Source organism: Macaca thibetana, chromosome 1 (genome assembly GCF_024542745.1).
Source record: "Macaca thibetana thibetana isolate TM-01 chromosome 1, ASM2454274v1, whole genome shotgun sequence".
Lineage (NCBI taxonomy): Eukaryota > Metazoa > Chordata > Mammalia > Primates > Cercopithecidae > Macaca > Macaca thibetana.
Window position 1 is genome coordinate 179850487 of NC_065578.1, and position 26732 is coordinate 179877218.

Consider the following 26732-nt stretch of genomic DNA (forward strand, 5'->3'; position numbering starts at 1 on the left):
CCTCAGCCTCCCGAGTAACTGGGATTACAGGCACACGCCATCATGCCTGGCTAGTTTTTGTATTTGTTTTTTAGTAGAGACAAGGTTTCACTATGCTGGCCAGGCTGGTCTCGAACTCCTGACCTCGTGATCCACCCGCCTCGGCCTCCCAAAGTGCTGAGATTACAGGCATGAGCCACCGCACCCGGCGGATCCCCATAATTTTCTAATACAGTTTTAGTAACTCTGCCCCCTTCATGTTCTCTCAAATGGATAGCATTGCTTCACCCACAAAAAGGATCAGTATAGCAGAGGAAAGGTTGAGATCACCCCTATCTCTCTGCGACAACAGATCAAGATTTGGACTCAATAGTTTGGAATCATCAGATAAGGGAAAAAGGAAAGGCAGAAATGAATGCTACTGAAATAAACAATGGTCATTTCTCACTTAAAATTTTGAGGAAGAGAGAAAGAAAAAAATATCTTAAGATGAAACATTTTTTAACTTGGAGATGTTAGAGAAAGTAGGGCGGACAGAAAAATGTTAGACTGAGGAGGAAAACTGAATCAAGATGAGGCAAGAGGCAGAAAGAGCCCACACCATGCTGTGAGCTCTTGGTTCCGAGCTTGGGTACCACGTCTTGCCTTCTGGATAAACTCTAAGGAAGAGAGTGATGAAGTGAAGCGGGCTGGGGGCGATAGAAAGGATGGGGTGGGGCACCAAGACGAGAAGCTAGAACGAAAAGAGAGGGACCGAGGAGAGAAGAGAGCAGAGCAATACAAAAGCAGCCTCGGAGCTTGCCGGAGCTGCAAGCGTTAAGGGGAGGCGGAGAGTGACGCGGTTTGCGTCTGGAGCGGCTCCTTGGAGTCCACAGCATCCACCGCCGGAGCCTCGCCTTCCTTTCTCCCTCTGCAGACACAACGAGACACAAAAAGAGAGGCAACCCCTAGACCACCGCGAGGGACCCACTTGCACCATGACCGAGACCACCAAGACCCACGTTATCTTGCTCGCCTGCGGCAGCTTCAATCCCATCACCAAAGGGCACATTCAGATGTTTGGTGAGTCCTCCCGCCCACCTCTGGAAGCCGCTTCCGCTCCTCTCCTTTCCCAGGCACCTGTGTTTTCCAGGGCGATCGAACGGGAAGGCGTGTGCCCCATTCGGAGGGGTGCGCCGGCTGATCCAGCTGGTGGAGGTCGGCCCTTTTATTTTGGACTCGGGGGAGGGGAGGCAGACTGCGTTTCCGAGGCGTCACTTGCTGGGGCCAGACCCGGCTTGCAGGGGGCCAAAGGTGGGGGATGGGAGAGGACTAGAGACAAGTGTCATTTGGGGCTGGGCAGGGGTTCGAGATACCAGAACTGGAGTGCGGCGGTGTGGTGGTGGTTCGGCTACCAGGCTGGCGAGGACCGGGATGGGGGCAGAGGTTGGGGCGCCGAGTAGGGGGAGGAGGAGGCTGGAGATAACGTGCTGTTTGTTTAGGATGGGCCGAAATCTCGAAGGAGTTAAATCATGTATGTGCCTCGGATTCACAAAACACTCGCGCCCAACACACCAGTGACAGGGGCTGGGGCTTCAAGATTAATTTCAGATTTGGCTGGTGGTTCTGGGCGGCCCAGGGACGAGTGTTTGGGAATTGTGGGCCGTGTGTTGCCCGTGCGAGGTGGATGCTGAGCGAATAGGGAGGGGGCCCTTTTCCGCCTAGGTTCGGCCTCAGGAACCCGCTGCCTAGGACAGGGAGGGGGCCGGGTGGCGGCTGCGGGAGGCCCTGCGGGAGCCGGAGCCGAAGGATAGGGGCCCAAGTTGGCTGAGGCTCTGCCCAGGGTGGCCATGGCACGCGGAAGGTTTGAAGCGTCTAGTGTGTGTATGAATGTGCGAATGAGTGTGTGTGAGTATATGCGTGTGCGTGTTGGGGGGAGGGGACTCATCATCGCGCGTTTGTTTCTTAGAAGCTTTGGGGCGTGGAGCCAGAGAGAGCGAGCGGGGGCATCTGGCTGGCTGGTTCGGGGTCCAGGAGCGGCAGGGGAAAGGTGATCGATGGATGCCTGTTGGAGGTCTCGCGCCACCGGTGGGAAACCACGCGGCTTCGCAGCTGCTAGTAGGACTCAAAGGAGCGGGGCATGAGCGTTTAGACACGGAAAGAGGGACGCGGAGGTCACTTTAGAAGCACGAATTGAGAAGTTAGAAGTTGGGGGTGCTTTTTCTTGAAACTGAGAGAAGCGAGGAGTAGGGAAGAGTGAGTGGGCTGGGATGGATGAGAGAGCGGGTGGGAGGCCCTGACCTGGCTCGCCAGCGAGGCGCTCTCCAGAGGCGGCGGTGCTGAAATGCAGGGCGCGCCGGAGCTGGATGAGGGCACACGTGTTTATCCGGAGCTTGAGGATTGCGCGAGCCCTCCTGGAGAGGTTTAATGAAAACCACATTACAGCAGTAAAGACAGGGCGAGGTGGTTTAGGCTAAAAATATTCATCTTTAAACTTAAAAGGTGCGCTGAACTGGGATCGCTTGTTAAAAACCTCATGGAAAGAATATAGAACTACTTTGAGCAGAGGGCAAATCGGGTAGGCATATCTACACCATAGAAGGAGGGAGGCTGAGAAACAGCCATCCCTTCTTCACCATTCGTTCAGCTTTTAAAAGTCTTTTATTAAGAACCAATGCCAACTTGCCTGTTAAATAAGGACTTCTGTTCAAGCATCAGGGTAGACAAGAGCATCTCATCAGTCTTCTAAGGAATGTCAGTGCCCAGTGCCCTTTGATGCTGGTGTCTTCATCCCTTTCCTTCTTTTCCTGTCTGTCCATATGTCCTCTGGCAATTTCTGTTGATGCACTTTACTCCTCTCCCTTGACCAGGCAATGACGGGTTTTCCTTTGGAACCAAGAGAAAGGAGGAGTAGGGAAGAGCCACTGGGCTGGGGATAAAACTCTGTGACTCTAAGAATCTTTGGTGACCCAGTGGGTACTACTCCTTTCTTCCTGGAGCTATGAAATCCCACTTATTTTAGATTACAAGAGAAACAGATTTGGATTGAGAACCAAAAATTCTGTCCTGCAACTGAAGATTCTTTGTTAACAGTAATAAAGGCTTTTGTTAAGCAAACACTGACCTGCCAATTCTCCATGAGCTTCAAGGATAGACTATGTGGAAATAGGTCTGAGTTGCAGTGGAAGGGTTTAGATATAGAAAGGTGAAAAGGAGACTTTTGGCAGTAGCGATTATTTACTTGGTGTAAGAACTGAGGACCAGGGCAGAATGTCAACAAAGTCCTTTGCATGTCCATTAAAGTATAATTCAGAGAGCAACACAAAAAAAGGATATGATATGTTCACTCACTATGGCTTTAAGGAGCTTATTACCTAATGAAGAATTTAGCACATAAACAAGTAAAAATGAAGCAAGAATAAGAACACAAATACACATTAAACTATTTTTGGTAGAATCTCTTATGTGAATCTTTGAGCTCTGGATAAATTTTATAATTTATTTTTGTAGAGCAGTTCTGGTTAACAAAACTTTTTCATCTACGTTAAGTTACTTATTCCTATTAAAAACCTTATAAGAAATACATTATTACCTCTATTTTACAAATAAGAAACTGACAGAAGCCAAGTGACTTTCTCATGAACACACATGGAGAATAGGTGGCACTGAGACTTTAGCCTCATGTTCCTGATTCCTCTTGCAAAGACCTTCGTACTACAACAAAGGCTGCAGGAAGTGCCCACTCATCTTCTGACTGCAGAATTCCATGAACACTCTATTTTCATGAACCATAAACTAACAGAATTAAGTTGACCATCAACTAAGCGAGATTCCTATATATGCATTTCCTTAAGATCTTTGTCTCATCTCTAAAGAAACCAGTTATTTATTAACTATTTCCTCCTTTCAAATGGCTTTTAAAATTTTCTCTCTGACAACACAGAAATAATTAATACAACTAAATTATCAAACTTTTGGCCAGGCGTGGTGGCTCACTCCTACAATCCCAGCACTTTGGGAGGCGAAGATGGGCATATCACATGAGCTCAGGAGTTTGAGACCAGACTGGACAACCTGGTGAAGCCCCATCTCTACAAAAAATATAAAAATTAGCCAGGTATGGTGGTGCATGCCTGTAGTCCCAGCTACTCTAGAGGCTGAAGTGGGAGGATGGCTGAGGTGGGAGCCTGGGAGGCAGAGGTCACAGTATGCCGAGATAGCACACTGCACTCTATTCTAAGTAATACAGCCAGATTCTGTCTTTAAAAATTTTTTTTCAAACTTTCTTTAAGGTGACTGAAATTTGTAATAAATTTTTTTAAAAAACAGACACAAACAGGACTTTGAAATTAGACATTTTAAATAGAGCTCCTGTATCTTGAAATTCAATTTCTTACCAAAGGAAAAAGAGAAAGACTATAAACAAAAAGAGAAGTGGCATTCAAAACTAAAGACTCACTCTTCATTTTTGTAAAGTAGCACTTGTACAATTCTCAATATTTGTAAAATTTTTTAGAATGAAATTTTCTTTTACTCTGAAAGGGAAGCTGATATTATTTCTCCTATTTGAAGCTATAGAAACATACAGGAAAAAATAATATTTGTGAGAGATATTTGACACTTGTATACTCAACTGTAACTAAAATGCTTTCAGGATGAGTAAAAGTTTTTGGCAAAGTAAACCCATAAATGAATGATGTCATATCTCATGGGTCTGCCTCATTACATAAGAAGATAATGTGGAAGTTTTTAAAAATGTAACTGCTTAGTTTTTAAGTATGTAGAGATTATAATTTAATGTGGCTTTCTTTACATTTATAGCTATATTTGTCAATAAATCTACCACTGGGAAGTCAGAGAGAAAGTTTAAATAGAAAAGTAAGAAAATATAGCTCAGATTAATTTGGCTACTAAAAAAAAAAAAACAGGAATTGGGGAATTTCATCACAGCAGAAATATTTCTAGCTATTTTTTGTATTTTTTCTGTTTTAATTTGTAGGTATAGGGTCTTGCTCCGTTGCCCAGGCTGGAGAGCAGCAGCAGGGTCACGGCTTCCTGCAGCCTCAAACTCCTGTTTCTGCTAACTGCGGATTAAATCCAGGTCTACCTGACTCCAAAAACTATTTTCTTTTTACTGCGCTCTGATATTGTCTCCCAAAATTACCAAAGTCTAATATCTTTCCTCCCTTTAAGCCAGTCAGAGGTCTAATGCCTGACAGAGAGGGATGACCAGGTGGCGAGGAGTCAGTCATTCAGGTCAGGTGGTTAATACCAGGGAGAGCTTTCTGAAATAAGCTTCAGTGAGAACAATTGGAATTGGAAACTTATGGCAGCCGCTATTTTTGAAAATTAATATTTCTTTGAAAAGTCATATTTCTTCAAAAAGATCCACAATACTGATAACTCAAATGGTACAAGATCTACTATAATCATTCTCCATGTACCCGAGCCTGTGGCATAGTAGAATTGCATGCTTAGGCTGGGTGCATGCTCACGGCCACCGCCTTCCTCCACAGCAATGGTCCCTCCACCAGCATCCAGGAGAATGTGACCAAAAAGAGGAGGGTATGTTGGCTGTGACAGCCAGAAATGACCAAATTCAGTTCTCTTTCTGGGCTCAAGCGGACCTTTCACCTCAGCCTCCTGTGCAGTTAGGACTACAGGCACCATGGGCACACCCTGGTGGCTAATTCTTTTAGAGACAGGGTCTTGCTATTTTGCTGAGGCTGGTCTCCAATTCCTGACCTCAAGCAATCCTCCCACATCAGCCTCTCAAGTAACTGGGGTTATAGATGTGAGCCACTGCATCCAGCTGTATCCTGCTTTTTAATAATTGTAAAATTAATGGATTTTCCAGTTTTTCTATTTCAAATTTTTTTTTTTTTTTTTGCTTTGAGCTGGATCATTTGAAGAGATGTAATCCAATTTTGTTCTCTTAAAGGGTAATGAAGAGGGCCTTCTACTTGTTGCAGAATTGGAGATGCAGCCCCTACTGCTACAGCTAGAAACCATAAGAAAAATGAATTTGAGTTGCTACTAATAAATATACAGAACGGCTATAAATCAAGAAGCTGTTGAATGTGATCAAAATTCTTATATTATAAAAGTTATTAAGCACATGTGGTACTCTTTTCCTTTGTACCACTATCTAATTTGATCCTACCCTGCAAGGTAAACTGAATAATAGTATCCACTTTTACGATTGATAAGGCAGAGGTACATGTGTAAGTCATTGGGTCGAATTCATCAGCAAAAATCAGTATAGAACCTCTTTCTTGATATCTAGACTCTCTCACTCATGACGCTTCTTTTTTATTTCCTTATAATTGCAATAGTACCTATGAAAGAAGAAGCCATTTGAACTTAGCTGTCAACAAAGGGTCATGAGAACCTTACAAATTTTTTTCCTTGGCAACACAGACCTCCAACAAAATATATCCAACAAAGATATCTGTGTCTAACCCAAAAGGTCTTTCTTTTCTTAATACTCTTATATTTTTCATTTAACTTTGTCATTAGAACGGGCTTTCCATAACTCCTCCAACTTCCTCCTTTCTTCCCACTCTTCTGTTGCCTCAGCTAACACCTATTCATTCTTCGGATTTTAGCTTCAACGATAGTTTCTCAGGGAACCTCCACTGACTCCTAAATTAAGTCTGGCTACCCTGACATTTGTTCCCACATCACCTTATGTTTTCCAGGCCATAACTTTCATCTCATGTGTTTTATGGCTGTTTCCCATGGTAGACCTTAAGCTTTTTGAAGACAGAAACAATGCCTGGTGTCATCACTGATATATTTCCTAGTACCTAGCATGTAGTAGGATCGCCATAATAGTTGTTGAATAAATTTTTTAAATGAATGTATAGAATCTTGTTCCAGGCAGAGGAATCAGCCATGTACAAAGGCTAGGGTGAAGAGACAGAGACATAGAATAATAGAACAAGGAAAAGTTCAGGATGGCTCAAGGAGAAGTGGAGTGAGAGGTGAGACTAGAGAGGGGTAGTTGAATGTCAGAACAATTACGAAGGCTCCTAAGTCATTTTAAAGATTTTAGACTTTATCCCAATGACAATGAGAAGACATTGCATTGTTTTTAAAGTAAAGGGGTAACATAGCCATATCTTTAAATTATGATTTAATTAAATGTTTAATATAGATTGGTGAAGGGCAAGAATGTGGTGACCAGTTAGGCATGTGTTTCAGCAATAAAGGATTCAACCCAAAGAAGATGGTCACCTGGCCCAGGCTGGTGGTTTCTGGGATGGAGAATGTGTATCTGAACGTTATTTAGGAGGTAAAAGAGATCTTCATTTGGCCGGGTGCGGTGGCTCACGCCTGTAACCGCAGCACTTTGAGAGGCTGAGGCAGGCAGATCACGAGGAGAGGAGATCGAGACCATCCTGGCTAACACAGTGAAACCCCGTCTCTACTAAAAATACAAAAAAATTAGCTGGGCGTGGTGGCATGTGCTTGTAGTACCAGCTACTTGGGAGGCTGAGACAGGAGAATCGCTTGAACCTGGGAGGGAGAGGTTGCAGTGAGCTGAGATCGCACCACTGCACTCCAGCCTGAGTGACAGAGCAAGACTACATCTCAAAAAAAAAAAAAAAAAAAGAGAGAGAGAGAGAGATCTTCATTTCGTGATGTGATGAGTGTGTGATGGTGAAGTAGTCCAGGGTAATTTGCAGGTTTCTATCCAAGGTGGATGAATAGAAAATGCTGGAGGAGAAGCAGGTTTAGGGGTTGGTGGGGAAAGTAAAGATTCGTACTTCTTACTTGAAAATTTTGGTAATATGTGTTCTAACCAAGCACTGATGTGACAGAATACCTAAATGCAAAGTTTCTTTGTGACCTGGGATGTCTGAGTCTTATAATGAAAGTTCCCAGTAGATTCCAGTTAGATTATTAAAATTTATTCATGCAAGAAAGATATAAAATTTATTAACAGTATGGAAATAAAATGGAAAAAGAAAGGTTTTCTGCTTTTTAAAAAAATATATATATAAAATGAAGATAATCAATATCCTAAATTTGACTCTTTTTAATGTTGAGGCTGTAAAATTAGGAATAACTGATAGTAGTTCACAAAACCACTTTTGACTTGCCCACCACTCTGATGATGGCTGTGACATTACGCTTAAGTAGATGCTTGGGGTTGGGCATGTGGTTGATGCCTATAATCTCAATACTTTGGGATCACTTGAGCCCAGCAGTTTGAGACCAGCCTGGGCAACATGGTGAAACCCCATCTCTACTAAAATTATAAAAATTAGCTGGGCATGGTGGCACGTGCCCGTAGTCCTAGCTGCATGGGAGGCTGAGGTGGAAGGATCGCTTGAGCAATGGGAGGCTGACATGGAAGGATCGTGAGACCAAGGAGGTCAAGGCTGCAGTGAGTCATGATGACACCACTGCACTCCAGCCTGGGCAACAGAGTGAGATCCTATCTCAAAGGAAAAAAAAAAAGTAGCCAGGCGCAGCGGCTCCTGCCTGTAATCCCAGCACTTTAGGAGGTTGAGAGGGACCGATCTTGAGGTTAGGAGTTCAAGACCAACCTGGTCAACATGATGAAACCCCATCTCTACTAAAAATACAAAAATTAGCCAGGGGTGGTGGCAGGCACCTGTAATCCCAGCTACTTGGGAGGCTGAGGCAGGAGAATTGCTTGAATCCGGGAGGTGGAAGTTGTAGTGAACCAAGATCTCGCCACTGCACTCCAGCCTGGGCAATAGAGCAAGACACCTTCTCAAAAAAAAAAAAAAAAGAGGTAGATGCTTGGGAATCCTACCTAATTTGTTGGTAAGTTGAAGGTACACAAGTGGTAACTCATGGATCACTCAAGGTGGTTTCACTAGCAGGAGCAGTGTCTGCTCATGACACAAGAATAATGGGCTGAAAAAGAAAATGTAGACATTTGTGTTCACACAAACTGTTGACTCAGTTTACTTTTTTCTGCTGCACTGACTAACTGAACCTCATGTGAAAACAACCTAACCATGAGAGGCAAATCTTCTGTCTAGAATGTATTCCAAACTAAGCAATATGGTCTAATGAAGAACAGAGCTGATGTCCTAAGAGTCTTGAAATATTTATTTCAGTTTCTCTTCTCTTTTTGTTTTACTTGTTCCTATTCTATATTTCTAAGCCTTTCTGCTTAGAACTATCAGAATTAAGATAATTCAATTATTTCTCAAATCATTTGAATTATTGCTTAGTAGGAACATCCTTTGAAATGTTATGGGTGCCAGAGAAACATTTCTATATAAACTTCCAATTTTAGATTAAGTCAAATGAACAGCCTAAAGTGTGAAGGCAAACTAAAAAGCATAACCTGCCAACATTCAAGTTTGAACCCCTCTGTTTCAAAGATATCCACAGACACAAGAGGCAAATGAAAAAGTAGACATATAATATATTTATTTTGTTATTTTTCTATCGATAGGCAATAGTTTAAAAGTAATCCATGCATGACTGGAAGAGAGAATGAAAATCCAGTTTTGAAAGTGTTTCTTTGAAAAACTTCAAGTCTTAATTTTTCTATATAATTGTCTTCTTGGTCACCAGTACAGTGTCCTGAATGTGGTGGTGGTTTAGTTAATGTTTAATGATGCTGTAAAATACACTTTCTAGCACAGTTCTTGTTCACGCTTGGTTTTTGGATCATCCTGAATTGCTCAAAAAGATCCTAACTACACAAAGGAATGCAAAAATATTTTTTCAGGCAGGGTGTGGTAGCACATGCCTATAATCCCAGTGCTTTGAAGTCTAAAGCAGGAGAATTGCTTGCGCCTAGGAGTTCAAGGTTGTAGTGAGCCATTATCACAGCACTGCACTCCATCCTGGGCAACAGAGCAAGATCTTGTCTTAAAAAAATTTTTTTAGCCGGGTGTGGTGGCTCATGCCTGTAATCCCAGCACTTTGGGAGGCCGAGACGGGCGGATCAGAAGGTCAGGAGATCAAGACCATCCTGGCTAACACGGTGAAACCCCGTCTCTACTAAAAATACACAAAAAACTAGCCGGGCGTAGTGGCGGGCGCCTGTAGTCCCAGCTATTTGCGAGGCTGAGGCAGGAGAATGGCGGGAACCCGGGAGGCGGAGCTTGTAGTGAGCCGAGATTGCGCCACTGCACTCCAGCCTGGGCGATTGAGCAATACTCCGTTTCAAAAAAAAAAAAAAAAAATTTAAACATATTCAATACACAAAATTTTAGTTAAACAAAAGCATTTAAAATAATTCTTTAGGATTCAATGTTATAGACTAAGACCTGAGATATAGGAGTTCATTTTATAGAGAATTACATAACTTTATTTATGGATATGTTCCATATCTCAATATATGTCAATGCAGCATCAGTTTACAAGGAGGGAAGTTTTCCACTTCCAGAGATCTTCCAATTATAAGCACTCAATTGCATGGAACACATTTGCTTTTTTTGGATAGTTTGGCAGCCAGCCTCAGAAGTCTTTTAGCTTAAAAAGATCTTTCAGTGGCTTACGTGGTATGACCAAGGCCATCCTCCTGGTATTGGCTCCTTCCTCTTTCTACATCTTCCAGTGTCTCCATGATTTGTAAACTCTGCAGCAAAGGCAAATATTATAACCACTACCCGCATCATCATCTTCCCCATTATCATCCTGATCATGAAGCCACTTTATTTGAGCTTATTTAAACCATACTGCCATTAAGCTGTTTTTTATTAAATTTAATGCGTAATTCTCTTTAGCATTATACAAGTGAGCCAGCCAGGAAAATTCTTTTGATCATGGCAATAAGAGGTTAAGAGGAGGAAGTAGCGAGGGAGCAAGACTCTGAGGCTAACCCCTGGAAGTGATGGCAGCTAAATAGCAGTCTTTTTCTGTTTTTTCTCCTACATCAAATTGCCTCCACATGAGTAGACATGCTGCAACATATTGACCTCATTTAATATTTACCAGGCAGTAGAAGAGACAGTAAAGCATATTCCCTAGATAAGACTAAATGCTTATAGTTTTATTCTTGTTCCAGTTTCTTAGGCCAAAAACCTTGGACTAATGCTTAATTATTCCCTGTTTTGTACACATTATTTATGTCCAAATGTTTTGGAATCTCTTTATCTTCAAAATATAACTAAGACCAACCACCTCTCTCCATCTACATCCCTGGTGCAAGCCACTGTTATCTTTCATTTGAATTATTGCAATAGCCTCTTAACTGGTCTCTTTGCTTCCACTCTTGGTTGCAACACTCAATTCTTAACAAATAATCAGAGTGATCCTTTAGGCCGGACATGGTGGCTCACACCTGTAATCCCAGCACTTTGGGAGGCCGAGGCAGGTGGATCATGAGGTCACGAGATCGAGATCATCTTGGCTAACAAGGTGAAACCTCATCTCTACTAAAAATACAAAAAATTAGCCAGGCATGGTGGCACGTGCCTGTAGTCCCAGCTACTTGGGAGGCTGAGGCAGAAGAATCACTTGAACCTGGGAGGCGGAGGTTGCAGTGAGCCAAAATTGCACCACTGCACTCCAGCCTGGGCCACAGAGCGAGACTCCGTCTCAGTAAACAAATAAACAAAAAAAAACCAGAGCGATCCTTTCAAAATGTAAGCCAAATCTAAGTCAGATCATGTTGCTCCTTTGCTCCAAATCCTCCATAGCTCCATATCTCACTCAATCAAAGTCAAAGTCATCATCATGGCCTATAGACCTCCATGATCAGCCACCCTGCCCCCACCTCAACCCTAACACATCACTTCCACTTCATTCTTAGCTAACCTCACGGAACGTCCTTGCTTTGGCCTTAGAGTCTTTGTGCTGAATGTTTCCTCTGCCTGGAATGCCCTTCCCCATGTAGCCCATGTCTCATTCGCTCCCCTCCTCCAGTTCTCTGCTCAAATGTAACCTTCTCCTCATCGTCCACTTGGCAGATCCTACTCCCCTGATCATATAATTTAAAATCGCACCTCACACACTCCCAGTCCCTCTTATTCTGCTCTACTTATATCTTTTCTCTCTTGTGCTTATCACATTTAAACTAAGGATGTTATTTCTTGTTTTCTTATGCTTATTATTCAATGCCTGTCTCCCCAGCTAGAGCTCCTCAAGAGCAGAGATCTTTGTTTACTCTGCTCATTAATGTATCTCAGGCTCCTAGGACAGTGCCTGCCACACAGTGAGTGCTCATTAAACGTTTCTTGAGGCCAGGTGTGGTGGCTCATGCCTGTAATCCCAGCACTTTGGGAGGCTGAAGTGGCTACATCACTGGAGGTCAGGAGTTTCATACCAGCCTGCAACATGGGGAAACCCTGTCTCTACTAAAAATTCCAAAAAATTTGCCAGCGTGGTGGTGCATGCCTGTAATCCTAGCTACTCAGGAGGCTGAGGTGGGACGATAGGAGGTGGAGGTTGCACTGAGCCTAGATCACTCCACTGCACTATAGTCTGGGTGACAGAACGAGACTCCATCTAAAAAAAAAATGTTTTTTGAATGAGTAATGAGTGACATGTTAGATTCCTCATCTCAAGTCTATGGTAGACTTACTGGCAGGAAGGGTAGAGTCAGGAGGGCTCTATGGCTATTGATCTCTAGCAGAGATTACAAACTAAACAAAGCAATTGAAGTGAAAAGTGTTACAAAAGAGGTGAGAATGAGGTAAAGTAGGAGCATGGAGGAAATTACCACTCTGGACATGGTATATGGGCCATTAGAGCAGGTGTTAGTGAGAGTTTGAGCTTGAAAGTTAAAGCTGCCGAGTGGACAGAATAGAAAAAGGCATTCTTGGCTGGGCGTGGTGGCTCATACCTGTAATCCCAGCACTTTGGGAGGCCAAGGTGGGAGGATTGCTTGAGCCCAGGATTTGGAGACCAGCCTGGGCTTTATAATGAGACCCCATCTCTACAAAAATTTAAAAAATTAGCTGGGTGTGGTGGCATGTGCCTGTAGTCCCAGCTACTTGGGAGGCTGAGTTGGGGGGATCACTTGAGCCCAGAAGTTCAGGACCAGCCTGGGCAACAAAGCGAGACTTCATCTCTTTAAAAAAAAAAAAAAAAGGAAATTAAAAAAAAGAGAGAGAGAGAGAGAGAATGACATTCTGGGAAGAGAGCGGGATATGTGTGGAAGCCTCAACAGCATGGCACATTAAGGAATTTCCAGGGAACTTGCTAGAGTGCAGGTGGGCAAGGGAGGGAAGGACAGGAGATGAGAGAGCCAGAAAACAGGTTGGGAGGGGGACAGTGCCAAGGGTTCAGATCTGACCCAGGATTTTTTTTAGCAGGCCTCAAAAGGTGATGGACAAAGGAGTACACGGCAGATGTTGGACCTGCATCCCAAATGTCAATGTTCCCTTTGTTAGCAGTTCAGTAGGGAGCTGCCATTGTGATTTTATCTAAACATTTTAAAGTTATTATTTCTGTATCACTCTTTGAAATGAAGAGGATTTTTTCTTTTTCTTTCTTTTCATGATTTTATTTATTTACTTATTTTTTATTTTTATTTTTTGAGATGGAGTCTCACTCTGCTGCCCAGGCTGGAGTGCAGTGGTGCTGTCTCAGCTCACTGCAATCTCCGCCTCCCAGGTTAAAGTGATTCTCATGCCTCAGCCTCCAGAGTAGCTGGGACTACAGGCGTCCGCCATCATGCTCGGCTAAATTTTTTTTTTTGTATTATTTTTATAGACACAGGATTTTACCGTGTTGCCCAAGCTGGTCTTGAACTCCTGACCTCAGGTGATCCGCCTGCCTCAGCCTCCCAAAGTGCTGAGATTACAGGGGTGTGCCACCATGCCCAGCCACGATTTTATTATTTTCTGAAATGGAACCATTATACATTGCATAAAGTATATCTGTCGATGAAATACACAAGTGAGAAATTATATTGCTGTACAACCCACCAAAATAACAACAAATAAGCAAAAAAGTCACTCCCGTGATTTGTTCTTGCCTAGGATCTAGATTTTACTGTGCTTCACTGGAATGCCCCTGTTGCTCAAGTATTCCCAGATTTGGTGAACTCGGTTCACCCTAGTTTTATCTTCCATGATTTTGTGGGATTTGGATATGTGCCTGCTTTCTTCTCCACAGGCTTAATTGTCTGAAAAGTAAGCACTGTGGCGATCCTGTCTTTTGACGCTTGTTTTTAGCTCTAATCCTGGAGGTCTTGATCAAGTGTATTTCTGTTCTTATAAAACTATGGTTCTGGCTGGGCAGTGGCTCACACCTGTAATCTCAGCACTTTGGGAGGCTGAGGTGGGAGGATCCCTTGAGGCCAAGGGTTCAAGACCAGCCTGGGCAGCATAGGGAGATCCCATCTCTACAGCAAATTTAAAAATTAGCCAAGTGTGGTAGTGTGCATCTGTAGTCCTAGCTACTCTGGAGGTTGAGGTGGGAAGATGGCTTGCGCCCATGAGGTTGAGGTTGCAGTGAGTCATGATCATGCCACTGTGCTCCAGCCTGGGTGACAGAGAGAGACTCTGTCTTAAGAAAACAAAAACAAAAATATATCATTCTCCATGACTATTGAAATTATTTACCATTTAAAAGACTCAATAAAGTGACACGATGGTAAGGGGTTGGGTTTTCTGATGCTTTATTTATTTTTTAAATTTAAATTTAATTTATTATTATTTTTTATTTTTAGAGACAAGGTCTCACTATGTTGCCCCATCTGGCCTCAAATTCCTGGGCTAAAGTGATCCTCCTGTCTCAGCCTCCCAAAGTGCTAGGATTACAGGTGTCAGCCACAGTGCCCAGCCAATGCTTTATTCTTCAACATTTTTCCAACCCTTCATCTTAGTGCCCACAGAGAGGTGGAATACTTCCTCCACGGAGCACTGAGATGAAACTACATCCATGACTATTCATATTCCTTTTCAAATATTTATGTGCAGATATTTAGCAAATATTTAGCAGTGCATAGCTCATCACATGAACTACAAGATCTTTAGAAGACTTTTTTTTTAAAAAAGAGACCTGTCGTTCATGTTAAATTAAAATTAAGACAATAAATATTATACATATAAATTCAAGCCATAATTGCTTCATTTTCCATGAACCAATCTTGCTAAGCACTATTTTAAAATTATTTACTTGTTATACCCCAGGGAATCAAAATTTATAGATAATGTATCAGGTTCTCTTGCTGTTAACAATGTTGACAAAAAATGGGTAAAGGCCCCAGTTTTTCCTACCACTCCATTTTTTCTGTTTATATGGAAATTAATAAACTGAATGGCTGTTGATCTGGGAATATACTTAGTCTCCTGGAGGCTTATCTTTCTCATTTGTAAAATAGCGTGATTGATATAACTCAAGGTTGACAAACTATGGCCTGCAGGCCGTATGTGGCCAGCTACCTGATTTTGTAAGGCCTGCGAGCTAAGGATGGCTTTTTACATTTTTAAATGGCTGAAAAAAAATGTAAAATCACAATAATATTTTGTGACACATATAAATTTCATAAAATAAAATTTTAGTATTCATAAAGTTTTATTGGCACATAGCCACTCTCATTTCACGTATGTATTATCTCTGGATGTTTTTACACTGAAACAACAGAGGTGAGTGGTTGTGACAGAAACTTTATGGACTGCAAAATCAAAAGTATTTACTCTCTGGACATTTACAGAAAGCTTGCCAACCCCTGGTATAACCTACCTCTGGGTGTTGGAATGGAAATATCTAAAATGTTCTTAAAATAGGAAGTGCTGTTGAAGTCCATTACCCAGAGGAACTGTTTGACGAACAATTTTCAGTCTAAACTAAATCTCTAAAAAGACTCATTTAAGCAGCAAATGTACTTTCAATTTCATAATTGTAATTTTTCTGGCTGACTGCGTAAATGGCCATGTTCATGGTGGGGATGATTTTCTGGCGGGGATGATTTTCTGGTGTTTGGTTTACAGTGGACATTGATTCACCACACTCTGGCTAACGTTGGACATTTATCTGCTGTTGAACATTAGGTATATTTTCTCAGAACACATTTATCCTTTTCTTGTTTCATAGCTACCTCCTTCTTTAAATTTAATACCTTATATACCTTATATTTGAGGATTAGAAAATTAGCACTCCAATTGCATCAGGCTTTTACATAGTGCTCGGGCAGTCATATCTAGTTTTTCTGCAGCACCTCACTTCCCTCCGAACATTGATAGCACTTGGTTTGTACCTCTCTTATAGCACTTAGCACATTGTGCTGTGGGTTGTAGCTATTTCTGTCCATGCCTCATATTATCCATCAGATATAAGCTCTAGGCAAGGTCATGTGGGTTTTTTTGTATCTCCTAGGGTGCCTAGCACCGTGTTCTAGGAACATGGAGATACTTTAAATATTTAGCAAATGAATGAATGATTAAACTGTTAGGAATATTCAAAATCTCAACATCTAGGCAAAATAGATGATCAGAAAAAAAGGCAAGCATTTAGGAACCAGAAAATACAGGAAAACAGAGATTCAAGCAAGACAGGACTGAAAAAACAGGACAGATAGCAAACACGAGGTGCCAGTGACTTAGGGACTTCAAAATCAAGATAATTCTTGCCTCAAGATGGAAAAGCTCATGCTTCTTCCCAGATATCCACAGTGGGAACTGCAAGTCACGTTTGGGGGCTATGAAGTGTGCAACTTGGCAGGAGTGAAAAATACGGAGTCAAGTGTCCACTGGACACTTCAGGCAGGTGCATGGGACATGCAGGAACGATTTTTCAGTGAGGCAAAAGTAGGTTTAAGAGTGGCAGATCAAGCCAGGTGCGGAGGCTCACACCTATGATTCCAGCACTTTGGGAGGCTGAGGCTGGTGGATCACTAGGTCAGGAGTTCGAGACCAACCTGACCAACATGTTGAAACCCCATCTGTACTAAAAATACAAAAATTAGCCAGGCCTGGCAACACACGCCTGTAATCCCAGCTACTCAGGAGGCTGAGGCAGGAGAATCGCTTGAACCCAGGAAGTGGAGGTTGCAGTGAGCTGAGATCTCACTACTGCACTCTAGCCTAGGTGACAGAGCAAGACTCTGTCTCAAAAAGAAAAAAAAAAAAAGGAATGACAGAGCAGTTGAGTTTCTTTTTTATTCAGTCGCAGTTTGAAAAAAGTTTTGGGCACATGGCACCTAGTGAAGTGAAGCTTTGTAAACTACTTACTGTACTTTGAGCAGACCAAACAAAAACCATTGGTTTATCAATTAAGTTTGCATCTTCAGAAATCACAGAATCTCTGTTTGAAGCAGATTTCAAAATTGTGCAGATAGTCTTCCAGTTCTGAAATCCCTTTTAAAACATCTTTACAAGTATCTGTCCAATCTCTTCTTGAGATCTTTCAGGTCCAGAGAATGCACTATTTTCCAAAGCAGCCAAATAGCATTTGGCACAATTACACTTTTTTCAAGATTGTCCCTTCTATCAAGCTGACACTGGGCTTCTGAGACTCCCATGTGTTGGACCTAGTTCTTTTCCTCAAGATCCATGCAGCAAGTTTAATCTATCTTCCACTGAGAGACATTCAAATAGGTGGAGACAGCTACTCTGTCCCAGCACCCTTCTCTTTCGGCTTCACAAGCTCTAGTTCTTTTTATCTGGATGTCATTACATTCCCAGTCTTTATAGCATTCTGTCTTATCTCCTTTAAACATACCTTCATTGTCTACATCCCTCTATTCAATTCAATTTGTGATGCTGCATTCTGATGTGGCCTGATTGTGCTGTCTTATCTATCATTGAACTTAGCATAGCGAGTAATCCCTTTATTTATGGCACTCTCTCTCTTCCTAAATGAATCAAGTTAGGTAAGCTATAGCTACTTGCATGTTAAAATGTCCTGACATTCTGAAAAATTTGTCATTTGGTGGAGTAACTGCTAAGCTATTCCAATTTATTAAAAAGTCTGACTGGTGTATTGTCAAGATGTGGTACCTTCCAGAACTTTGGGGGTCAGAGCACATACTTAGTTGTGTGAGATGTCAACCACACACCGGGAATAACATCCTGCCTTTGGAATAGCAAAGGCACTTTGCACGTTCCCAGGCAGGGCTGAGACTAAGCGTTTCTGAATTCTGGAATTATCAAGTTTGTTTTTAGATATTTCACTGAAAGGGCTGTTATTTTTAAAACAAGTTCTCTTGGAGTGAGACCTTGTCTCTACAAAAAACAAAAAACAATAAAACTAAAAAGAGTTCTGTTGAAAGCTCCAATCAACTCTTGTCCATGTCTTAAAGTCTCAGTTTTGTCAAGCTCCTCCCTCCTGGCCATGTGGTAGATGCTTCCCTGTTCCCAGGGCTCCCATGTAAGCGGCTAAATGACCTTGTTCCCTGCAATGATGACTTTGTCCCAACAGAGGTGGATAGTGTCATATTTACATTGGTTGAAGTGGAATCTTTTAAAAACCAAATAATAAAAAAGCCATTTTTTCTTATGAAAAATTCTAAACATATGCAAAAATAAACAGAACAATACAACAATGAACTTGATGTACTTATCACCCAGCTGCAATGATTATCAATTCCGTCCTCATTTTGATGTGCTGATACCCCTACCCACTTCCCGATCCTTGCCCTATATTATTTTGAAGCAAATCCTAGAATCCTATTGTCTCGAAGGTGAGATCCTTTCTTTCATTATTATTTTTTTTTTAAGACAGAGTCTTGCTCTGTCACCCAGGCTGGAGTGCAGTGGTGCCATCACAGCTCACTGCAGCCTTGACCTCCTGGGCTCACGTGAGCCTTCCACCTCAGCCTTCTAAGTAGTTGGGACTACAGGCACATTCAACCAAGTCTGGCTAATTTTTGTATTTTTTGTAGAGATACGGTTTCACCATGTTGCCCAGGCTGGTCTCAAACTCCTGGGCCCAAATGATCATCCCACCTCGTCCTTCCAAAGTCCTGGGATTACAGGCTTAAGCTACCGCGCCTGGCCTGAGATCCTTTTAGTTGGTACATAATTTCTTTTCTGTCTATCTGACCTGCATTTACAGACAGGATGTTTTTCCTCCCCATTTTGCATTTGTTTGCTTGACCATTTGGGTTGCAGACAGGACTGGTAAGGGAAGATGTCTAATTCCGATCTTTGAGCAGATATAATAATGCTTCCACTCTAGACCAACAGCGGGTGACAATTTAGCATTGACATTGCCTGTAAAGCATTGTCTTTCACATCTTTCTCATATCATGAGGGGCCTCCAAGGCTTCCCCTCCAGAGTAGAGCTCCTACTGGACACAATGGGCCATTCTTCCCGTGAAATGGAGCATTTAGTTCTCTATCTTTTCAAAGCCATGAATGTCTGTGTTAGAAGATGTTCCTATATCAGTGGTTTTCAACTTGGAGCCCCTCAACAGCCAGCGTTTCTCATCAGTCAGAAAAAGGGTCTGGGAAATGCTTCCAGTATTTCTAAGCATATGCATTCCCCCTCAATATGGCACAGGCTAACTAAGTATAATATTACATTTCTAAGACTGGGTACAGTGGCTCACGCCTATAATCCCAGCACTTTGGGAGGCCAAGGCGGGTGGATTACCTGAGGTCAGGAGTTCAAGGTCAGCTTGGCCAACATGGTGAAACCCCGTCTCTACTAAAATACAAAAATTAGCCGAGTGTGCACCTGTGGTCTCAGCTACTCAGGAGGCTAAGGCAGGAGAATCACTTGAACCTGGGAGGCAGAGATTGCAGTAAGCTGAGATTGCGCCACCATACTCCAGCCTGGGCAACAATGTGAGACTCCATCTCAAAAAAAAAAAAAAAAAAAAAATTACATTTCTGGGCTTTTGCCTGAATTATTTTCAGTTTGGTGAGATAAACTCCTGCTGATCAGGAGTACTAATGGGTAGTTATAGATATCTTTGATGAACAAAAATAGGGACCTTTTTTCTTCTATTTCTTCGCAAGAGGAGAAAAATAATTAAACAAATCCTGTTTGGTGACAAGGTTGTCTCCTGTAATAGCATTTGAATTCTTGGCTTCTGTCTGGCCTGACTTTAACCCCCCATAAAGAATTGAAATAAAGTCCTTCTTACTGATTCCCTAATCCTTCTCTTATGCTGCATTAAATCAACTTTTCAATGTGTATTGTCATGCAATTTTGTTATCATTTGCATTTAAATGTAGTGAATAAAGAACTCCCTGCTGAACCCCTTGTGGATGTTTAAACCCAACATCCCAGTTTGCCCAGTAAATCATATGGCTATGAATATTCATTAAAAAGGCCTGAACAACTTCTCCATGTGGAATTTGCCCTTCGAACTGCACTTGCTTTGTTACGATTGGTTCTTTGTGGTTTCATCTGTTGTTGTACTGAGCTCTCACAGTGGATGGAAGGAATGGTGGGGAGGTGGGTAAGGGCAGTTTCCTGAGTGGGGACTCCCCATGGCTACTGAGATGCTTTAGTGCCATTTTTTTGGGGGGGGGGGTTATTCTTCTTCACTTGTCCCTTCCCCCAACTTAATAGAACCCACAGTAATTTACACACACACATTTCTTTTACATGCAAATTGACTTATTTCAGGCTATTGCGATTAAACATTTTTTTGTTGTTGTTTAAAGAAACTGAGAAACGACATGTTTCTGCAGTCTTGAAAAGTTTGGGAGGGAGGAAATAGGAATAAGATATGATGTTGTTTGGCTGGGCGCAGTGGCTCATGCCTGTAATCCTAGCACTTTGGGAGGCCGAGGCCAGTGGATCACCTGAGGTAGGAGTAGGAGACCCTCCTAGCCAACATGGTGAAACCCCGTCTCTACTAAAAATACAAAAATTAGCTGGGTGTGGTGGTGGGCATCTGTAATCCCAGCTACTCAGGAGGCTGAGGCAGGAGAATTGCTTGAACCTGGGAGGCGAGATCAAGTCCTTGTACTCCACCCTGGGTGACAAGAGCGAAACTCCATCTCGGAAAAAAAAAAAAAAGATATGATGTTGTTTATGCATGACATGATGTTTTACTGCATGACAGCAGCTTTGGGGTAAAGTCCAATCTGCAGAGATTAAAGGAATGGGCAAGAGGAAAGAAAAACCAACTTGTCAATTAGGTGATACTCAGCTTCCTTTCCCCTCCCTTTTTGAATTATCCCCAGAGGTTACCTGTCCAAAGACCTTTGTGGGAAATTACAGATACTCCTCCTGCCTTGAGGGAGTGGAACAGGGAGCAGCAGTGGCCTGACATTCTGAAAAAATTTTTTGGCCTGTGTTGTGAGTAACTCTGAGTATCCCCTCCGATAAATAATCACTATAAATTAATATGTGAACTAATATTTATCAAGCATGTTAACAAAAAAACAATCAAATGGGTCAGAATCTAGTTTAAAGAGAGTTTATTCGAGTGCAGAGTTTGAGGATAGCCACCTGGAATGCACAGATTTCTGAAAATGGAAGTCAGTATTCTGAAGCATAGAAGTTTGAAATCATTTATGCAGACAAATTTTAGGGAAGGCTAACAAAATTTCAACATCTTTCTATATAAGTCTTAATGCATAGTTACAACTACTGGATTAGTCAAGATGGTCTTATTCTTTTAGGAAAGATAATATTTGACTTTCCACACTGAAGATTTGACAGTCGTAGGGTCTTTGGCACCACCTGAGTCTGAGTTAGGTTCAGGACAATAAAGGAGGCAGTTAATCTATAACAAAGATCAACTATTTGAAGGGAAGGAGGTCTGATCTCTGGTCTCTCCTAGTCATTTAAGAACAAGAACAAAGAAGAAGAGAGTCAGCCTATAATCTAAGATATAGAAGTTGCAAACATGCTATGTGACTCAGTCTCTAGGGCTTAACTACCCTCTTAGCATTTTTTTTTTATTATACTTTAAGTTCTAGGGTACATGTGCACAATGTGCAGTTTTGTTACATCTGTATACATTTCTTCGCAAGGCCTGTCATGGGGTGGGGTGAGGGGGAGGGATAGCATTAGGAGATATACCTAATGTAAATGAAGAGTCAATGGGTGCAGTCACCCCATGACAGGCTCCAGTGTGTGATGTTCCCAATCCTGTGTACAAGTGTTCTCATTGTTCAGTTCCCACCTATGAGTGAGAACACGCAGTGTTTGGTTTTCTGTCCTTGCGATAGTTTGCTGAGAATGATGGTTTCCAGCTTCATCCGTGTCCCTACAAAGGACATGAATTCATCCTTTTTTATGGCTGCATAGTATTCCATGGTATATATATGCCACATTTTCTTAATCCAATCTATCATTGATGGACATTTGGGTTGGTTCCAAGTCTTTGCTATTGTGAATAGTGCTGCAATAAACATATGTGTCCATGTGTCTTTATAGTAGCATGATTTATATTCCTTTGGGTATATACCCAGTAATGGGATTGCTGGGTCAAATGGTATTTCTGGTTCTAGATCCTTGAGGAATCGCCACACTGTCTTCCACAATGGTTGAACTAGTTTACAGTCCCACCAACAGTGTAACAGTGTTCCTATTTCTCCACATCCTCTCCAGCACCTGTTGTTTCCTGACTTTTTAATGATCGCCGTTCTAACTGGTGTGAGATGGTCTCTCATTGTGGTTATGATTTGCGTTTCTCTGACGGCCAGTGATGATGAGCATTTTTTCATGTATCTGTTGGCTGCATAAATGTCTTCTTTTGAGAAGTGTCTGTTCATATCTGTTGCCTACTTTTTGATGGGGTTGTTTGATTTTTTCTTGTAAATTTGTTTAAGTTCTGTGTAGATTCTGGATATTAGCCCTTTGTCAGATGGGTAGATTGTAAAAATTTTCTTCCATTCCGTAGGTTGCCTTTCACTCTGATGGTAGTTTCTTTTGCTGTGCAGAAGCTCTTTAGTTTAATTAGATCCCATTTGTCAATTTTGGCTTTTGTTGCCATTGCTTTTCGTGTTTTAGTCATGAAGTCCTTGCCCATGCCTATGTCCTGAATGGTATTGCCTAGGTTTTCTTCTAGGGTTTTTATGGTGTTAGGTCTAACATTTAAGTCTTTAATCTATCTTGAATTAACTTTTGTATAAGGTGTAAGGAAGGGATCCAGTTTCAGCTTTCTACATATGCCAAGCCAGTTTTCCCAGCACCATTTATTAAATAGGGACTCCTTTCCCCATTTCTTGTTTTTGTCAGGTTTGTCAAAGATCAGACGGCTGTAGATGTGTGGTATTATTTCTGAGGGCTCTGTTCTGTTGCATTGGTCTATATCTCTGTTTTGGTACCAGTACCATGCTGTTTTGGTTACTGTAGCCTTGTAGTATAGTTTGAAGTTAGGTAGCATGATGCCTCCAGCTTTGTTCTTTTGGCTTAGGATTGTCTTGGCAATGCAGGCTCTTTTTTGGTTCCATATGAATTTTAAAGTAGTTTTTCCAATTCTGTGAAGAAAGTCATTGGTAGCTTGGTGGGAGTGGCATTGAATCTATAAATTACCTTAAGTAGTATGGCCATTTTCACAATATTGATTTTTCCTATCCATGAGCATGGATTGTTCTTCCATTTGTTTGTGTCCTCTTATTTCATTGAGCAGTGGTTTTTAGTTCTCCTTGAAGAGGTCCTTCACATCCCTTGTAAGTTGGATTCCTATGTATTTTATTCTCTTTGAAGCTATTGTGAATGGGAGTTCACTCATGATTTGGCTCTCTGTTTGCCTGTTATTGGTGTATAGGAATGCTTGTGATTTTTGCACATTGATTTTGTATCCTGAGACTTTGCTGAAGTTGCTTATCAGCTTAAGGAGATTTTGGGCTGAGACAATGGGGTTTTCTAAATGTAAAATCATGTCATCTGCAAACAGGGACAATTTGACTTCTTCTTTTCCTACTGAATACCCTTTATTTCTTTCTCCTGCCTGATTGCCCTAGCCAGAACTTCCATCACTATGTTGAATAGGAGTGGTGAGAGAGGGCATCCCTGTCTTGTGCCAGTTTTCAAAGGGAATGTTTCCAGTTTTTGCCCATTCAGTATGATATTGGCTGTGGGTTTGTCATAAATAGCTCTTATTATTTTGAGATACATCCCATCAATACCTAGTTTATTGAGAGTTTTTAGCACGAAGGGCTGTTGAATTTTGTTGAAGGTGTTTTCTGCATCTATTGAGATAATCATGTGGTTTTTGTCTTTGGTTCTGTTTATATGTTGGATTATATTTATTGATTTGCATATGTTGAACCAGCCTTGAATCCCAGGGATGAAGCCAAATTGACAATGGTGGGAATCAAATTGCTTTTTGATGTGCTGCTGGATTCGGTTTTCCCATATTTTATTGAGGATTTTTGCATCCATGTTCATCAGGGATATTGGTCTAAAATTCTTTTTTTTTGTTGTGTCTCTGCCAGGCTTTGGTATCAGGATGATGCTGGCCTCATAAAATGAGTTAGGGAGGATTCCCTCTTTTTCTATTGATTGGAATAGTTTCAGAAGGAATGGTACCAGCTCTTCTTTGTACCTCTGGTAGAATTCGGCTGTGAATCCGTCTGGTTCTGGACTTTTTTTGGTTGGTAGGCTGTTAATTATTGCCTCAGTTTCAGAGCCTGTTATTGGTCTATTCAGGGATTCAACTTCTTCCTGGTTTAGTCTTGGGAGGGTGTATGTGTCCAGGAATTTATCCATTTCTTCTAGATTTTCTAGTTTATTTGCGTAAAGGTGTTTATAGTATTCTCTGATGGTAGTTTGTATTTCTGTGGAATTGGTGGTGATATCCTCTTTATCATTTTTTATTGCATCTGTTTGATTCTTCTGTCTTTTCTTCTTTATTAGTCCTGCTAGCAGTCTATCAATTTTGTTGATCTTTTCAAAAAGCCAGCTCCTGGATTCATTGATTTTTTTGGAGGGTTTTTTGTGTCTCTATCTCCTTCAGTTCTGCTCTGATCTTAGTTATTTCTTGCCTTCTGCTAGCTTTTGAATGTGTTTGCTCTTGCTTCTGTAGTTCTTTTAATTGTGATGTTAGGGTGTGAATTTTAGATCTTTCCTGCTTTCTCTTGTGGGCATTTAGCGCTATAAATTTCCCTCTACACACTGCTTTAAATGTGTCCCAGAGATTCTGGTATGTTGTATCTTTGTTCTCATTGGTTTCAAAGAACATCTTTATTTCTGCCTTCATTTCATTATGTACCCAGTAGTCATTCAGGAGCAGGTTGTTCAGTTTCCATGCAGTTGAGCAGTTTTGAGTGAGTTTCTTAATCCTGAGTTCCAGTTTGATTGCGCTGTGGTCTGAGAGACAGTTTGTTATAATTTCTGTTCTTTTAGGTTTGCTGAGGAGTGCTTTACTTCCAACTATATGATTGATTTTGGAATAAGTGGGATATGGTGCTGAGAAGAATGTATATTCTGTTGATTTGGGGTGGAGAGTTCTGTAGATGTCTATGAGGTCTGCTTGGTGCAGAACTGAGTTCAATTTCTGGATATCCTTGTTAACTTTCTGTCTCACTGATCTGTCTAATGTTGATAGTGGGGTGTTAAAGTCTCCCATTGTTATTTTGTGGGAGTCTAAGTCTCTTTGTTGGTCTCTGAGGACTTGCTTTACGAATCTGGGTGCTCTTGTGTTGGGTGCGTATGTATTTAGGATAGTTAACTCTTCTTGTTGAATTGATCCCTTCACCATTATATAATGGCCTTCTTTGTCTCTTTTGACCTTTGTTGGTTTAAAGTCCGTTTTATCAGAGACTAGGATTACAACTCCAGCTCTTTTTTTGTTTTCCATTTGCTTGGTAGATCTTCCTCCATCCCTTTATTTTGAGCCTATATGTGTCTCTGCTTGTGAGATGGGTCTCCTGAATACAGCACACTGATGGGTCTTGACTCTTTATCCAATTTGCCAGTCTGTGTCTTTTAATTGGAGCATTTAGCCCATTTAAAATTAAGGTTAATATTGTTATGTGTGAATTTGATGCTGTCATTATGATGTTAGCTGGTTATTTTGCTCATTAGTTGATGCAGTTTCTTCCTAGCATCAATGGTCTTTACAATTTGTCACGTTTTTGCAGTGGCTGGTACCGGTTGCTCCTTTTCATGTTTGGTGCTTCCTTCAGGAGCTCTTGTGAGGTAGGCCTGGTGGTGACAAAATTGCTCAGAATTTGGTTGTCTGTAAAGGATTTTATTTCTCCTTCACTTACGAAGGTTAGTTTGGCTGGATATGAAATTCTGGGTTGAAAATTCTTTTCTTCAAGAATGTTGAATATTGGCCCCCACTCTCTTCTGGCTTGTAGAGTTTCTGCTGAGATATCCACTATTAGTCTGATGGATTTCCCTTTGTGGGTAACCCAACTTTTCTGTCTGTCTGCCCTTCACATTTTTTCTTCATTTCAACTTTGGTGAATCTGACAATTATGTGTCTTGGAGTTGCTCTTCTCAAGGAGTATGCTTGTAGTGTTCTCTGTATTTCCTGAATTTGAATGTTGGCCTGACTTGTAGGTTGGGGAAGTTCTCCTGGATAATATCCTGAAGAGTGTTTTCCAACTTGGTTCCATTCTCCCTGTTACTTTCAGGTACACCAATCAGACATAGATTTGGTCTTTTCACATAGTCCCATATTTCTTGGAGGCTTTGTTCATTTCTTTTTACTCTTTTTTCTCTAAACTTCTCTTCTTGCTTCATTTCATTCATTTGATCTTCAATCACTGATACCCTTTCTTCCACTTGATCGAATCGGCTACTGAAGCTTGTGCATGCGTCGTGTAGTTCTCATGCCATGGTTTTCAGCTCCTCAGGTCATTTAAGTTCTCCTCTACACTGTTTATTCTAGTTAACCATTCATCTAATCTTTTTTCAAGGGTTTTAGCTTCTTTGCGATGGGTTCAAACATCCTCCTTTAGCTCAGGGAAGTTTGTTATTACCGATTGTCTGAAGCCTTCTTCTCTCAACTCGTCAAA

At 41.6% G+C, this 26732-nt stretch overlaps 1 protein-coding gene across 1 annotated transcript in view; it reads left to right on the top strand.

Moving 5' to 3' along the window:
- Window positions 1–513: 513 nt before the first annotated feature.
- NMNAT2 (nicotinamide nucleotide adenylyltransferase 2) overlaps window positions 514–26732 on the top strand; it is a 175327-nt gene continuing 149108 nt past the window's right edge. The window contains exon 1 of the mRNA XM_050765920.1: window positions 514–1041. Coding sequence (XP_050621877.1) covers window positions 957–1041 — 85 coding nt within the window. The 5' untranslated portion in view covers window positions 514–956. The remainder of the gene's footprint in view (window positions 1042–26732) is intronic.